General features: G+C 37.7%; 1 protein-coding gene across 4 annotated transcripts in view; it reads left to right on the top strand.

The window, feature by feature from the left end:
* Window positions 1-18,107, top strand: part of smoc2 (SPARC related modular calcium binding 2) — a 40,864-nt gene that overhangs the window by 9,628 nt on the left and 13,129 nt on the right. The window contains exons 2-7 of one of the 4 annotated variants that reach the window (XM_039654153.2): window positions 5,176-5,338; window positions 7,866-7,972; window positions 9,465-9,564; window positions 10,328-10,372; window positions 14,497-14,547; window positions 15,376-15,447. In XM_039654153.2, the coding sequence (XP_039510087.1) occupies window positions 5,176-5,338; window positions 7,866-7,972; window positions 9,465-9,564; window positions 10,328-10,372; window positions 14,497-14,547; window positions 15,376-15,447 (538 nt within the window). Of the gene's footprint in view, window positions 1-5,175; window positions 5,339-7,865; window positions 7,973-9,464; window positions 9,565-10,327; window positions 10,373-14,463; window positions 14,548-15,375; window positions 15,463-18,107 lie in introns of all 4 variants that reach the window. The other 3 variants (XM_039654152.2, XM_039654151.2, XM_039654150.2) reach the window with 3 other exon arrangements.

Raw genomic sequence — 18,107 nt, 5'->3', positions numbered from 1 at the left:
ATGAATATTAATAAATGCTGAAGAAGTATTGTTCATTCTTAGTTCATGTACTAGGTTAGCTAACTAATGTAACTAATAAAAAGTGTATGAATAATACTGAAATAGCACTGCTAGACATTGCACAAGTCTCTGATGTTTGTTCAGAAAGAGTCCCGAATGTGGTCCTGTCACTGTTCTCATGGTGCAGAAAGCATCGGAGGTCTGTTTGGACTGGTTCTGGTCCTCTGTTGTCTCTGGGACCAGCTGTTGATGCTGTGTACAGACAGAGGTCGTGGGTGGTTTCGGATTCCCCTGGAGATGTTCAATGGACGTGTCTCGGGTTGGCTGCGGCTGAATCGGTCGCTGATTATTTGGCCGTGTCTGGGTTTGTGGGGTCTCGTTCGGGGCGATCTCAACTGTTGAATCGTAAAATATGTGTCTTGGCCGCGATGAGGTCTTGGTGGTGGCCGTGTTGGTTTTGTCCACGTCTCGGACGCCAGCTGTGACCGAATTGAACCGCGTTGGCTGAAATTGCTTGGCCTGGGTGTGAGGATTGTGAACTCTGTCTTGGCCGCGATCGCGAGATGACCATCGCGGCCGATTGTGTTTGGCTCGGCTCTCCGGGTAGAATCTGTTTCCTGACATCTCTGTCGGGACTCCTGCGAGCTCACTGACAGCAGCGCTGAAAATGACGGAGCGGAAGGGGCACAGGGTCACAGCTGCAGAGACCAGAGGGAGATAAAGAAAGCGCATGTGTGTGAGAGAGACACAAAGAAAACGCAAGAGAGCGAACAGGGTGAGAACAGAGAGAGAAAGACTGTGTGTTTGTCAAAGATAAAGACAGAGAGAGAGAGAGGGGAAGAAAGAGATTTTGTGGTGGGACTGAGAGTTTCGAGGGGGGTCCGGGGCAGTGTTAGCCATGATCTCAGACAGCGTGAGTCTGTCAGTCACAAACCGGCACACACAGACCCCCAAACAACAAACTCCAGACATGAGACCCTCTTATTCATGAGTTAATGTTCATTCATTCATAAACATTCTGAATTAAGGGTAAAAGGCGGCCTGTTGTGGCAGAGCAGAGGAGGATGAAGAGGACTGTTGTCCTTTTGAACACACATTTTCTGTCACACATAGAGACAGGATGCACTGCTGTCAATCAAATCAAAATTGAAATCGCGAAAGGCCAAGTGCAATAATTAAACCTCAAAAGGGGTGTGATTTAATTCAATAAATATATCGCCTACATGCAAAAAACAAAACAACAAAAATAACTGTGTGAGCTGAGAGATGAACAAATAAAAGTGGATTTCACTTTTAGACCCCTTTGAAGGTCAAGTACAATATTAACTAAAATTAAAATAACAGAATAAATAAATATAAAATAATTATAGTCTGACATCCAACAAAATATACAATTTAGCTGTGTGTGGATCAAAAAAAGATTTTACTTTCAGTCCACTTTGAAGGTCATGTAAAATGTAAATGCAAAATTGGGCCCTTTTTCATGAAGTTTACATTTAAAATAATAATGACTATCAAGCAGTTAATTTACATGTAAAATTGTAGCAGTAATAAACATTGCGGTATATATAAAACAAAGCAAAACAAAACATGGCAAGAGAGCACGGTGACCAACTCAGACTGCTCTTTTATGGCTCAGAGACTTTAAGCTATATTTCATATACTAAACGCTTATATGAAACATAGCTTAAACAAACATACCTTTGTTTCAAATATTTCTCAGAATGTCTGAGGAAAAATTTAAATAGTCATAAATGAGACAACTGCTAACATACAGGAAGAGTAGAGCGATAGAAAATGATTTTTATAGCAGCTAGGAAGAGTTTGAGTTTCTCAATAGCTTCATATTGAGAGCTATGACTTTTTATGGACTAAAGTATCATGGCAACATCATTTCAGATAGTGTTGAGAAGTATTTTGAGGGAATTAATATATATATTAGGGCTGTCAAACGATTAATATCATGGCAACATCATTTTAGATAGTGACGTGTTGAGAAGTATTTTGAGGGAATCAATATATATTTAAATATATATATATATATATTAGGGCTGCCAAACGATTAATCGCATCCAAAATTAAAGTTTGTGTTTACATAATATATGTGGGTGCACTGTGTATAATTATTTAATATATATATATATATATACACACACACATGCATGTATATTTAAGAAAAAAATATTATTTGTATATAAAATATTTATATTTATATATGATATAAATTATATATAAATCTATTTACAGTATATACATGAAACTATTTCTATACAAGTATTTATATTGTAATTATACACAGTGCACCCACATATATTATGTAAACAAACTTTTATTTCGGATGCGATTAATCGTTTGACAGCCCTAATATATATATATATATATATATATATAATTCATAATGAGCTCAAATGATCTGATCTGCAATCCACATTGATTCTATATATATATATATATATATATAATGTTGTTCTTGTAGAAATTTTCGAAGAAACATCTGAGACAAATTGTTCATACAGTACCTTTACAAAACATCACCAAGATCTTAATTTAGTCTCCTAAGCTATGAAAGACAAACCTCTGAGCAAAACAACCTTCCTCTATAGGAACACACATATACAAGGGCATTCAGAAGAGAAGGGTTTAATAACCATTAACTCATTAGCAAAATGAAGTAAAAAAAGGTCAGTTTTGTCTCAGTACTCCTAAAACACCTTTTCCGAAAAGCCTGAACCAGCTTCTTTGGCCCATACACACACACACACACACACACACACACACATCAACTCTAGATTTACGATCAGAGATGACAGCAGAGCTGTCTCCCATCGCCAGGGGCAAAGGGCTGATCCTCAAACCCCCTCTGAAACCATCTTCCAGGTGCAGACTTCCCTCACACACACACACACACACTCTCTCACAGAGAGAGAGAAAGAAAGTCATTTGTAGGATGTCAGCCAGTGCTAATTTTTGAGTGGGTAATGAACCTACCCATCCGCTTTATATGAAGAATCTGTTTCCTTTCAACACTACTTTGATTTGCTTTCGAAGTTCCTCGCGGCTGATTTATTGGCCACAGGTGAGTTTGTCTGTGTGTGTGTGAAAACCTTTTCAAGTTATTTCTCTACAGGATGACCGATTATAACTCATCCAAACATTAAACACACACCTGTGCAGATAATGTCCTGACACAAAGCAAGTCGATTTCCTGAATTTGTCAATGAGGTGATGTTTGCAGTGTCAATGAACGTGCATTGGCGCACAAAGAGCAAAATACACAGTATTCAATCACTGTGAGTGTGCGAGTTGTTTGTGGTCGTACCTGTGCAGGTGTGAGAGTGACAGACAGATCTGCACAAGAGCCCGTCAGCACCTCTGCCTTTCTCCCACAATCCCTCATTCATAAACAAGACTTGACATGGGAGACGTGGAGGGGTGTGTGAAGGCTTTTTGTCTGTGTGTGTTTTGTTTGCACTTGTGTATTAATCACTAAATGAATGTGATGGAACAATGGAACAGTGTGAGGAGCTCAAAAGATGCCAAGCCCTTCACTGGCAACTAACATGAGCTCACCAAAAACACATCATAACAATATAACATAATATAATAATTGGGTTTCACTTTCATAATTGGTACTTTTAACACGTTCTGTTGACTTTAAGTAAGTTGCACCTACATGTCTACTAACTCTCATTAGAGAGGGTTAGAGTTAGAGGAAGTTGACATGCAGTTGCAAAAGTTAAAAGAAGTACTAAAAGTTATAGTAACAGAAAGTTCATCAAAATAAAGTGTTACTAATACTTGAAATGTATTTGTTTGCACAGAATTTTTGTGCATTTTAAAATACTTTCTTTAGGATCATCATATGTATTCTTCTTGGAGATTACAACAAGCTCAGAGAAAAAATAATAATACAGATTTAGAATTTTTTATTTCGTCTTATTGGCTCTTGAATGGTTTAATAGCGCTTTAATGAATGATCCTAATGTAACGCTATAAAAAAAGCTGTGCTAATTGTATTAAATATTTGTAAGGCATAAAACTGAAAAAAATGATGGCATGTATTGACTTAAAGGAGTAGTTCACTTTTAAAAAAAAAAACTTTTGCTGATAATTTACTCACCCCCATGTCATCCAAGATGTCCAGGTCAATCTTTCTTCAGTCGAAAAAAAATTAAGGTTTTTGATGAAAACATTCCAGGATTTTCTCCATATAATGGACTTCAATGGGAACCAAACGGTTCAAGGTCCAAAAGACACTTTCAGTGCAAAATGTTCAAAGGGTTTTAAATGACACCAGACGATGAATAAGGGTCTTATCTATTGAAAAGATCGCTCATTTAAAAAAATAAATGAAAAAAATAACAAAGTTTAAGTTTTATAAGCTCAAATGCTCGCCTTGCTCTGTTCTGTGATGCGCGTTCGTGACTCTCCTATTCAAGCTCGTTCATCAAAATGAATGAATCTTTTCCCGAGTCAACTTGTCATTTCGTTCGTTGAATGAACCAAATGACACGAAAAAAGATTCGTTCAGTTTGATAAACGAGTTCGAACAGGAGTGTCACGAACGTGCATCACAGAACAGAGCGAGACGACCATTTGAGCTTATAAAACTTAAACTTTTTTTTTTTTAAATGAGCGATCGTTTCGCTTGAAAAGACCCTTATTCATCATCTGGAATCATTTAAAGCCCTTTGAACAGTTTGCACTAAAAGTGTCTTTTGGACCTTGAACCGTTTGGTTCCCATTGAAGTCCATTATATGGAGAAAATCCTGGAATGTTTTCATCAAAAACCTTAATTTCTTTTCAACTGAAGAAAGAATGACATGGATATCTTGGATGACATGGGGGAGAGTAAATTATCAGCAAAAGTTTTTTTAAAAGCGAACTACTCCTTTAACAAAATAATTTTGACAGCCCTAATAAAAATAATTATATATAATATATTATTAATAATTTATCTAAATACGTTATGTTAAAGTTATTATAAAATTATATTTCTGTATAATTTTTAAAACAATTTAAAATAAAATCTAAATATTAGTTTAAATATTAAAATATATTGTTAAATATAAAAAAAGTTTATTTAAATAGCATTTGTTACTTTACCCAATATTGTATGCTATGTATTTTTACACTTATTAAAGAATCACATTTTGCTCCGTCTGTCTTTACAGTTTCTGCGTGTGGAGCAGGATAAAGAATGCAATACGGATTGTTCCGGGGCTCCTCGCAAGCCGCTGTGCGCATCGGACGGACGGACCTTCAGTTCCCGCTGCGAGTTTCTCCGCGCAAAGTGCCGCGACCCTCAGCTGGAGGTCATCCGAGGCCAATGCAAAGGTTAGAGTTCACCAATCATGCTCGAGCTGCTGCTGGTTGGCCTGATACCCTTTGTGGGCCAGGGTCGAGGCGAGCAGGGTTAAATCCATCAAGGGATAAATGATTCTTTGACGAGACAGAGTGGGATTTTATAGAGTACAACACATTATCCTCTATGATCTTTCGAATTGCACTTTTAAAAAGGCGTTCACACTAACAGCAATTTTTAACAACAAAGCTACCTGAACCGAGGCGACACGATTGATGCAGACCTCTCCTTATTTCACGTATCAGAGCATCCTAAATTAGAAAAAAAAAGTTTGTTTAAAATCAAATTTATAATATAATCATAATATAAAATGTCCATTAAAAATGTTTTAACTTACATTTCATGATGCAACCAAGGCCACATAACATTCACTATTCAATCAAAACCGGATGGATAAAAGCAAGTTAGACGGTGTATTCATTTCCTGTTGATTGCACATGCCAGGTTATGTTGTCTCTAAAATCACTATATTCGAACTGGGAATTTAATAGGAAATATATAGCAGTATTTATGACCGGCCAATTTGAACTAAATATAAAATGTGTGCTTTTCGACAACTTTGAAACGTGAAGATCTTGATGGGGATCTTGTCCATGTAAAAATAAATGTACAGTGGTGCATTCATATTTGTGGAAGATCGGTGGTCATCTGTATGAGAGACTGACAAAACACTGTCAGTACCCACAGAGGTCAAAGGTCAGCTAGCTCTCAAACACTCTCATTGTATTAGGCTCGGCCGGAAGACTCTCGTGCCCTTTATCTTTTCTTTTTCTTTCTCTCTGTCTCCCGTTCACTCTTTCTTTCCCTACTAGTAAGCACAATGTGTCATTCTTACATTGGGATTAAAAACGGTGTACGTGAGAGAGAGAGAGAGGAAAATTAAATTCCACTAAAAAGAGAGTGAATGAAAACGATTTGATTGGAAAAAGAAGTTATATATGTATAATACATGTTAAATGCATAAATAATAATTGTTCCAAGGCATAAAAATACAGCTTTTGAAGCTTTTCGTTTGCTCTGACCTATTTTTACTTTTTTCCACTCTGGAAACACTCAGCGATCAGCGTCCATCCTCTTTTAGTTAACATATTTACTTAACACATTTTCCAGCATCCATCCATTTCTATAAGCAAATGCCATGATACTCTAATAAGCAATAAAATACATAATACACACAAATATTGCATAAAATAACCAAGTTTAAATAGACTGAACTATATTTTAGTTAATGGATACAGTATCCACAATCCACATATATTTCTAGGCTGGCATTTAAATTACTTGCAAAACATTCTGGGATTGCCTTACTCACGTTTTTTTCAATGCCTTTCTTTTCGCCCTCTCATGCCATCCCAGACAAAACGTGCTTTAATGATTTTCCCAATGGAGACTGAAATTCAAATTACATACACACACATTTACAGATACTTTACCACCTGCTGGACACTATCACCTCACAAAGACTCAACACAGAGATATTCCTGATCCTTTCACCACTGGACTGGCATAGAGATACTAATGACTCCAGAAGGACTGTTGATCCAGTTCCCAACCACACACACGGATCCAACACTACCGAAACATCTTGAATTATTCCGTATTCTAAGAGGTCACATGTCACTGCAAAAGAAACCAAGTCTTATGTTTCCTGCTTCATTTTCTTTCGCCATTTCCATTCTTTCCTTTTCCTTCAAAAAAAAAAAACAAAAAAAACACCAGTGCCACATCAGTCAGAGAGAGAGGACGCCGGGGGACTCGCCTGTCGGATTGAATTTAATGCACTCACACTCTGTGGACTTTCTGTTTTCTGTATTACACTGACACGATGAGCTGAATAGTGACCGTGTGTTTAAAGTGGAATGATGGGAAATAAAGGTTAAGGTTATACAGTATATAGAAAAGAGGATGGAGAGAGTTTGTGAACAAATGAATCATCAAGTTTATAGTACTTTTCAAGGTCTCAAAAAGCAGTCCTGCATTTTTAAATTGGCTCAAGTAGAAGTCCTGAATGATGATGATTGTATGAAAGTGGATAGGAAGAATTTTCCATTTACAAAAAATTACGGAAACACTTTATTTGACAGTGTCCTTATTCCAAGTTAAATATAGTTAATAACCATAATAATAATAATATAATAATAATAAAAGTATAACTATAAATTATGCATAGTTACATGCAATTAACCCTAGAGTAAGTACATGTAGTTAATTACTATTACTCAGTTCTTAAATGTGTAATTACACTGTAGCACAGACATCTTAAAATAAAGTGAAACCATTTGAGACCAAATTCAGACATGCACGTTAATTATTTTTGCCATTTTTTTTTTACTTACAAGAATTTTGCATCTTAATTTTCAGATATACAAAATATTTTATTTGTATTAAAAAAAATTTTAATGGACTCGACTGTTTTTTCATGTCTCACCTCATCCCACCTGATTATATTAACTTAACATTAACACTAACTTGCTGGATTTACCTGTTTCATGTCTCCAGATACATCCAGGTGTGTGGCAGAGAAGAAATACACAGAGCAGCAAGCTAAGAAAGTCTTCCCACAGGTGTTTGTACCTGTCTGCAACCCTGACGGAACCTACAGTGAGGTAAGACATCCAGTGAGGACAGATGATAGATAGATAGATAGATAGATAGATAGATAGACAGACAGACAGACAGACAGACAGACAGACAGACAGACAGACAGACAGACAGACAGACAGACAGATAGATGGACGGTTGGACAGACATATGGACAGACATATGGACAGATAGATAGATAGATAGATAGATAGATAGATAGATAGATAGATAGATAGATAGATAGATAGATAGATAGATAGATAGATAGATAGATAGATAGATAGATAGATAGATAGATAGATAGATAGATAGATAGATAGATAGATAGATAGATAGATAGACAGATAGATAGATCGATTGATAGATAGATCCATAGATAGATCCATAGATAGATCGATAGATAGATAGATAGACAGACAGACAGACAGACAGACAGATAGATAGATAGATAGATAGATAGATAGACAGACAGACAGACAGACAGACAGACAGACAGACAGACAGACATATGGACAGATAGATAGATAGATAGATAGATAGATAGATAGATAGATAGATAGATAGATAGATAGATAGATAGATAGATAGATAGATAGATAGATAGATAGATAGATCGATTGATAGATAGATCCATAGATAGATCCATAGATAGATCCATAGATAGATCCATAGATAGATAGATCCATAGATAGATAGATAGATAGATAGATGGACGGACGGACGGACGGACGGACAGACAGACAGACAGACAGACAGACAGACAGACAGACAGACAGATAGATAGATAGATAGATAGATAGATAGATAGACAGACAGACAGACAGACAGATAGATAGATAGAAAGATAGATAGATGGACGGTTGGACAGACATATGGACAGATGGATGGATGGATGGATGGATGGATGGATGGATGGATGGATGGATGGATGGATGGATGGATGGATGGATGGATGGATGGATGGATGGATGGATGGATGGATGGATGGATGGATGGATGGATGGATGGATGGATGGATGGATGGATGGATGGATGGATGGATGGATGGATGGATGGATGGATGGATGGATGGATAGATAGATAGATAGATAGATAGATAGATAGATAGATAGATAGATAGATAGATAGATAGATAGATAGATAGATAGATAGATAGATAGATAGATAGATAGATAGATAGATAGATAGATAGATAGATAGATAGATAGATAGATAGATAGATGGACAGATAGATAGATAGATAGACAGACAGACAGACAGACAGACAGACAGACAGACAGATAGATAGATAGATAGATGGACAGACAGACAGACAGACAGACAGTTGGATGGATGGATGGATGGATGGATGGATGTACAGATGTATGACATGTTAATTGTTTATTGTTCAAGAAACCTTGAAGTAGATAGTGTAGGATTTTGTACCTCTAAGGGTTCCATTGTAAAATGTCTTAGTTTTTCCTGCCACTCTCTGTTTTTTTCATCTTTCTATTTTCTTCTGTATTTAATTAACAGGTTCAGTGCCACAGCTACACTGGTTATTGCTGGTGTGTAACGCCCAGTGGCAGACCCATCAGTGGCTCAGCAGTAGCCAATAAGAAACCCCAATGCCAAGGTACAATACATCACCTCTGCGTATCTTCAATCACGTTTTCTTTGTTTGCAAAAGAGATTTTCACAGCATCAATAATATTCCAAAGAGATTCCAAACTTGATGACACGATCTTGATGTTTTGGCACATGAAATTTGGTGAATATAAATCAACAGACTAAGGCACCCAGAGCTCCTTACACAAGCTGGAAATGTGATGTCTAAGACAGTGAGAGCAATGCCAGAACAGAGCTAATCCTAATCTAAATAAACTTTTCAGCATAACAATACCACAATAACCAAAGCCACATGCCATAGAACCATTGAACGCACAAAACTGAAACTCTATCACTGCAGGCCATGAGTTCCTGGATCATAACATCGTTGGCTTGGCTTTGTACACCAACCACAACTTCACTAGAAAAGGACCAATTAGATTTAATTGCACATGCAACAGCTTAATCAGTTAGGTCTGGGGGAGCATCACAAAACAAATGCGCGTTTGGCAAGCGAAACAGCCGAGCTCAAACATTCTTGCTCTTTTACTCCAAGATAGTGTCATATGGCTTTTACCCCCTGCGGTCTCTCCATAACATTATCATGTTCCCCTGTAGAGCTTAAGAGATAATTAAAAACGTAAGTCACTTTTCAAAAATAAAATCAACCGTTCCTGGAACACTTGATAAGCGGCATAAGTTTCTATTACAGTTAGATCGCACACAATTCTAGGTGTAGATTTGCTAAAATGTTAGTGTGAGTAACCTGTGATTGTCCTGCTAATTTACAGGCTCTAAGAATGGTAAAGTAAATCCCAAGGATCCAGGAAAATCAGGTAAATATCCTCAATGATTCCTTTTGATATGGTGAAGACTTTCATGTTGGACAATCTGTACTGGCAGCTTTGTTTTAATGTGTGTGTGTGTGTGTGTGTGTGTGTACTGCAAGTTACGGCTTGCCATTCCAATATTGTGTGAATTGGGAGTGCTGAAGTTCCTTCAGGGCTGAAAGTAAATGGTCGTATGTTGGAGTCGTTAAACAAAGAGACGATGTAATAACAGCCTTTGCCTTCACAGTCGTTAAAACCAAATCGAAGGGCTTCACGGTTTTGTCATAGTACCGCAGTGAACATTAACCACTTCACCTGGACGTCATTTCTCTTCTTTCCAGATGAAGACCTTTTCATGCATAACTAACGCCACTGATTTCCCTCCTTTCATAAAGCAGAAGAGACCACCTGATTTCTAGATAATCACCTTGTTTTTTGGTCTTTCCCCCTCAGTTTTAAGAGGAATGTCCTTTCCAGCTGTGGGAGACGTGAAGGTTTTTGTTGAAGATCTTTTCTAGGATTTCTTACCTATTCTGAAAAGTTTATGATTACATTTTTTATTTATTTATGATTTTATATACATTTACAAATTGGCCAGGTATACCTATCTATAAAAAAGGCACTGTAATATAATTAATAATTGAATTGTGTTTAGAAACAGCATGCTTGATCTTGATTGAGTCACCAGGCAAGTTAGTATTTAGCTTGGAGTTATGTAATATAATGCTAAAAAAATGATACAATCACTAAGAAATTAACAAATTTCTAACAAACTTCCACATCAACTGAATCTGTTGGAAATATAGCGAGCTGCCTCAAAAATCTCGACGAGATGGGGGGCAAAGTGAGAAAAATAAATATAAATGAACACATATACCATTAGATATTAGGTTATTAAACATGATTAAATAAAATATTATAATATTTATAAATTAGGGGGTTAAATAAGGCCTTCTGAAGTTAAGTGATGCATTTTTGTAAGAAAAATATCCATAGCTTATAATAAATAAATACAAACTAATGGCTTCCGCTAACAACCTAGCTCCAGTGAAAGAGTGACCTCTGACCCGGCACATGGCGTATTGACGAACGTGAATGCGCAGAGGATAAAGCAAAATAAAACATCGGTCACAAATTAAAGGATTAGTTCAAATTAAAATTAAAGCTGCAAGCAGCGATGGGCGGGCCCTCGCACCTGTAGCACGTCGGGGTCTGAGGCAGCCGTGTTGCATTTTCTGCAGCTCAGCCAGTGCGGATGTGCATTTGCTACGCTGCTTCGTTAAAGGTCACTTCCTGTTGCCAGGAGGTGGCGCTATGACTGTGGGTGAATGTCGGCATGTAGATTTGTTCAGGGCGGGACTCTTGTCAAACGTGTTAAATTTCGTGCAGATCTGGGCATTTACAGCCAAGTTACTACAACTTCCTGTTTCATGGCGAATCATCGACGCCACGGACACACCCATCGACGAAAACACGCAGATAGCACAACTTTACATCGTCAATGCCTTTAGAACGTACAGCAGAAATTTGAAGTTGATCCGACTAAATAGCTAGGAGGAGTTCGTTAAAGTACGGAGTGTGTAAATCTTCCCAAATCGGTCGCCAAATTCAAAATAGCGGACTTCCTGTCGAGTTTAGCGTATGGCTTCTTGAGGCTTTTTTGTGCGTCTTGATATGATACATGTCCCTACCAAATTTCGTGCATGTAGGTTGAACGTGGACGAGGGGCTAATTATTTCCAATTTTCTAGGTGGCGCTAGCGAGCCATTTTGCCCCGCCCATCCGCGAAACCCACAATATACGTAATTTTTCACCAGTCCTGACAAGAGTGCCAAATTTGGTGAGTTTTTGAGCATGTTGTGGCCCCGAAAATGGCGCCTACTTTGCAGCAAAAAAAAAAATAATAATAAATAAATAAATAATCCTAACAGTTTCAATAGGGTCCTCGCACTGTTAGTGCTCGGGCCCTAATGAAAATACGCCCATGATTTACTCACCCTCAAGCCATCTTAGGAGTATATGACTTTCTTCTTTCAGAACGAATACAATCATATCCTGGCTCTTCCAAACTTTATAATGGCAGTGGATGGCAACCAACAGATTGAAGCTCAGAAACGTGCATCCATCAACTCCAAACGCCGGCTCCAGGGGGTTAATAAAGGCCTTCTGAAGCAAAACGATGAGTTTGTGTAAGACAAATACTCATATTTAACACATTACAAAGTAAAATTCTAGCTTCCAGCCAGATTGTATTCAGATTCAGTCAGATACACCTAGGATGGCTTGAGGGTGAGTAAATCATGGGCTAATTTTCATTTGAAAGGGAACTACTCCTTTAAGACTAAAATGAGAATTTTGAAAGAGAAATGTGGGAGGAGCTTGAGTTTGTTGTCCAGCCCTATTTGTTTGAATCGCGAGAGGCGTCTACTCTCATCTAAGCTGATGCTACTCCTACAGTCTACGTCATGCGTTGGATCACTCTTCTGCCAGAACTAGATTTGCTTACAGCCGTTACTGGAAACCAGTGATCATTTTCATTTTGGGGTGAACTAACCCTTTAACTGCTGATGCCAAACTCTATTGAAATCAATTATGTTGATCAAAAACGTTATTTTGTTAATGTAGAGCCCAAATCAGTCACTCATAAGGTATAATATATCATAAGGCAGCTTACTAAGGTTTGGAACAGATCCATTGTCAGAGGTGCGGCCAGGTCAGTAGTGCACATAACACCATGATGACCTGGTTTCGTGTCTTGGGTCATTTCCCGATCCCACGCTTTCTCCTCTTTCCCACCATTTCCTGTTGCTGCTGGGCCGTCCTATGAAATAAAAAGGCAAAAAGCCACAAAAACATAGAAAATCATTGATGTGTTGAGCTACACTGAAATTTTAGAGTCATATAAATAACAGGGTCGGACCTCATAATACTTTATCACTTCATCAGAGTGCTGGCAGTGACTGTTCCCCAAGTTCCCCAACTGTTTCCCAAGGACGCTAGTAGAGAAAGTTTGTCTTCTGGCCTCTGATGAGTTAATGGTGGTTAACCACACCTGCGGCCCTCAGCATTTAGGATTCCTGTGGCCGAAGCGTCTAACAGTCATCCATGTCTGATACGTCCACTCGTGTGTGTTGGCGTGTATTCTTGCATGCCTGTTGTTCAGATCAATAAAGTCTGAACTAAACAAAAACATGTTTTTTCCTGCATACAGGGTCCAACGTTAATGTTTTGCCATGCAGAGAGAATTGACCAGACATAAATATTTCTTACCAGTCATGAAAATGTGTTTTGCATTATTATTTATTTAAAAATACATTATTGCTATTTATTATTGTCTATCATTATTCGTTCTTATGAATATAATATTGTCTTGAATGAAATAATATTTACGACACTTGAAGCATCAGATACTGTACTAGTTTAACGGATGTAGGCCAATTAGCATCTGCGGTCTACCTACACATAAGAGCCTGATAATAACGTTAATATTAAACTAAAACTTTAGACGGACTTAGAGGCTTTTCCATTCTGAAGTCTTCATATACATAGTGTCGGCCCAGATTCAGCCTGTTGAATCCATGTACCAGATACTATGTTGTGCTGTCTGGGATGTGAGGATATATTGCCATAAAAAGTTCAGAAGGGGAAAATACTTCCTAGATAAACTATTTTTCAAAGCATATTTCTTAAAAAGCCATGTATTAGGTTGATTATGTTGCAGGTCATCCTAAAGTTACTGGCAAACTTGTTTTTTACTCATTTTTTTACTCGCATTTGGTGCTAGGAGTGTTCATTTTGGATGTGGTTTGTATTTATTTAACAAATTAAAGCATTTACAGAATTTTGTATTTGAATTACACTGCTTTTTGTTTTGATAAAGGCGTTTTAATCGTCCCAAGCAAAGAGATTAAAATGTCTAAACTGTGTTTTTCTTTCAGTGATTCAGTTATAACCACTAAACCTCCTTCGACTCTTTATCTTTCTTCTCTGTTTTATTATGTTTCTTCATCTCTCTAATCTGTCCTGACCGGGCAATGTGCAAATGCTTCATCATAGCTGATGTGATGTGACTGTCTAGCTGACACTCGTAATTGTAGTTTCCTTGCAAATCTTCTCCATTCTAAACGCAGATCCTTCAACGGTTTTAGCAGTGGAATCCCAGCCGTCCAATGATGAGGAAGGTGAGTGTCACGGGAGAAACAATACACTCTTAGAAAAAGGGTTGTGTCGGGCACTTCATATATAGAATCTTTTAGGGATCATTTTATGGTTTAATGTTGTTTTCATTTGTTTTTAATTTGAATGAAATTTTATGAATTAAAGGAATAGTTCACTTTGAAATTAATTTTTGGTATGTTTTAGCTTACCTCAAGGGCATCCAAGATGTAGGTGTCTTTGTTTCTGTAGTAGTTTCAATTTTGATATGTTTAGGTCAAACCGTTCTTGTCTATCAGTCATATAATGGAGGTCTATGGTCACCACCTCAAAGAGCATGCACAGAGAAGTTAAACATGATTTAATGACTCGTATATGCAAGTACACATTGATGGCCTAAGACACGAAACGAGCAGTTTGTGTGAGAAAACGAACAGTATTTATATCCGTTTTACCTCTTGTAATCACAGCCACACAAACCGCTCGTTTCGTTAGGTGGTGACCATAGACCTTCATTATATGACTGACAGACAAGTTCGGTTTGACCTAAAAAAAAATCAAAATTGAAAATACTGCGGAAACAGACACATACATCTTGGATGCCCTTGAGGTAAGCTAAAACACACCAAAAATTAATTTCAAAGTAAACTATCGCTTTAAACAGCTTATAAACCTACTTTATCAATAGATTTTTGTTTAAATAAACATGAAAGTATTACGCAATCATTTAAGACATTTATCTTAATATTGAATGTTTTTGGCATAAAGCCTTCTTTAAAATTGAGTCAAGAAGATTATTGAGTGTAGGGTTTGGAACAGAACTAATGTTTTGTGCATTTGCGTGTGTGTTTTAGACATCATCGCTCAGTACCCTACACTATGGACAGAACAGGTCCGCAGCAGACAAAACAAGACCAAACCACTATGTGAGTCACAGACACGTGAGTTTTTTAATTATATTATTGTTATTTTTTTAAGAGAATAGAAATAGAGAGCAAAAGAGACAGGCAGATTCTTATCGATCAGTATTATGAAACTCTGTTGCTATAGTGGCACACACACACACACGTGAAGATCCAGCTCAATGCGGTACTCACCCATTGCCTGACATGTTGATCTAATGAAGGAATCAAGAGATGTCATTAAAACCCATCTGGGGAAAAAATGACGACATGAATTTAATAACAGATCTAATTCTGATGACATTATTACACAGTTTGTGCGTTTCTTAGACTCATTTGGGTGTGTGTGTGTCTATGTGCGTGAATAGCTTGACTGTAAAGTTCTCTTGATTTACAATCAATAAAACGTCAGTGCAGTGCAGTGAACGCTGATGGTTTTGATTACGGCTGATTCGTTGAGGTCTAAAGGGTGATTATCACTATTCAGAGAAGCTCAGAATAGAACTGAAAGAAAGAAAGACAAAGAAAAGATGGGGGAAAAAAAACACTTTCTAAAACAATGTTCACATGAAGCCAAAGACCTGACAACACCACAGAGAAAGAGAGCGAGGATAACTATAAAAGGATGTGGGCGAGAGAATACAGCACCTTAGTAAATGCAAAGCAATGCACTAAATACCATTCAGAACAGCTTTGCAAAACCAAGGAAACTAGGGCTGCACAATTTATGGAAATTTGACTTTTGCACCAAATTTTCTCTCCCTCATTTCCTTTTTATCTTTCTTTTTTTTTTACTCGCATGATCTTGCTTGCATTAGATGAGGCGGCTCAAAGCGTTGCTGGAGAGCTATGTTGTGGCACATGACATGATTGGTTCCTGATGCAGAGAAATCTCACTGAGAGGTTGTGCTCCACATGGAGAATTCATGTGTTTCGGGGCTCATGCTCAGGATTGAAAGAGAGAACTAAGATGCCACTGTTTTCCCAAAACTATCTTTTATGCAGCGATTCTCTGCCCAAGGTCTCTATCTTCATTCAAAGGCACTGCAAACACAGGCACAGAGACAACGTGTAAATATTTATGCTGGTCGCGGGAGCCCGGTGCAGTCCTAATGTCATAAACGTTCCTGCAGGCCCTCAATAAAGCACAAGCTCTCACTTTCACTCTCTCTAACTTTTACCCCCTCCAACATGCTGTCTATCCGTCTCTCCATGGCTGTCCGGTCAGTCACTGACTTCACAGTTAATGTTCTTGCATGCAGGCATAATCATGTCAAATGAACTGAAACCAATTCAAATGAGCTTCAGAGATAACTATATAAGAAGTAATTGATGACTGGATGTTGAATTATAAGAAAATAATGCACACCCAGGGCTGTTACACCTTGTGTGTACATTATTTTTGAAGAATTCAATGGACCAGAGCCAATTATTCCGTTATACTACAGTTACCGAGATGATGTATTTCAAGACATGGGTCAGGTTTTGTCCTTGTGTGTTGCACTAATTACTTGCGCATCTGATCCCAAGCCTCCATTGCTAATTCCAAAATGTCATTTTAGAGCTAGTAACAGAGGCTTGAGCAAGTTGATTAATACAGTCATTCATGCAGTTAGAGAGAGAGAGAGAGAGAGAGAGAGATTGAGCGTGTGTGAATTACCTGAGTCTGTGCATCTCTCAACATTGACTATGTTTACATGCAGCCAATTTTCGGGTTATGGTCGGGTTAAGGTCACTATTCGGGTTTATCAAACATTAGGAATAACCCGTTTGCATGCGTGGGCAGAGAGAGTTTCTCCTGTATGGAATTGCAATATCCCGATGTAAACGGCGACACGCGGTTAGCGTGTAGACGTACGGACAACCTTAAGACGCAATATTTCCGATTCTTTCGATATTTCCATTCGCAACATTTCCGATTCTTCTTCCTGTATCCAAAGACAACAACAACAGCAGCACACAGATAATGATTAGTTCAGGGCAGATATCGATCGCCTTTGTTTGCGCTTTGATGCTGGTAACGTTACTGACCTCGCTCCAAAAGTATGCTGTGCTGTCTCGCCTGGTCTCGTCATGTTTACTTCCGGTTTACTAAACGCGGATTTTTGTAAGCGCCAAGAAGTTTCTCTACTCAAAAGACCAAGATTCCAGAACATGCGCAGAACACAAATCACTATGGGGATATGCCGATACGCGTTTACATGACCAAAAATTCGGGTTAGAGGTATAATATCCCGGTTTTTAAAATCCGGCATATGAGCATATTCGGGTTTTTGCCGGTGTTTACATGGCCGTTCGCGACCGGGTTATTGCTAATATCCCTGTTTTGAACGGGTTATTGGCTGCATGTAAACGTCGCCAGTGTTCGGCATTTGCATTCTTTTAACCAGCTGAAACACATGTACATGATAATGAAATACATTTAATGAAAAACAATTCTTATTTCTCAGTCTAAATGAAATCACAAGTTGAAAAAAAGTTACAAATTTGCATTCATACATTAATTAGTTGCAATTCAATTAATTAGTTCCAATTCAATTTCAATTGAATTGAATTTAAATGTATTATTAATTCTTTCAACATCAGACAGCAATTACATTGTTTTATACAGACAAAGCACATGTATAGAATCCTGGGATATGATATTTAATAAAAAACGCAGTGCTTATTTCTTAGTATAAAGG

Source organism: Pimephales promelas, chromosome 11 (assembly GCF_988280905.1).
Source record: "Pimephales promelas chromosome 11, fPimPro1.hap1.1, whole genome shotgun sequence".
Taxonomy (NCBI): Eukaryota; Metazoa; Chordata; class Actinopteri; order Cypriniformes; family Leuciscidae; genus Pimephales; species Pimephales promelas.
Note: the sequence above shows the minus strand (reverse complement) of the source record. Positions and strands in the feature narration are given on the sequence as shown.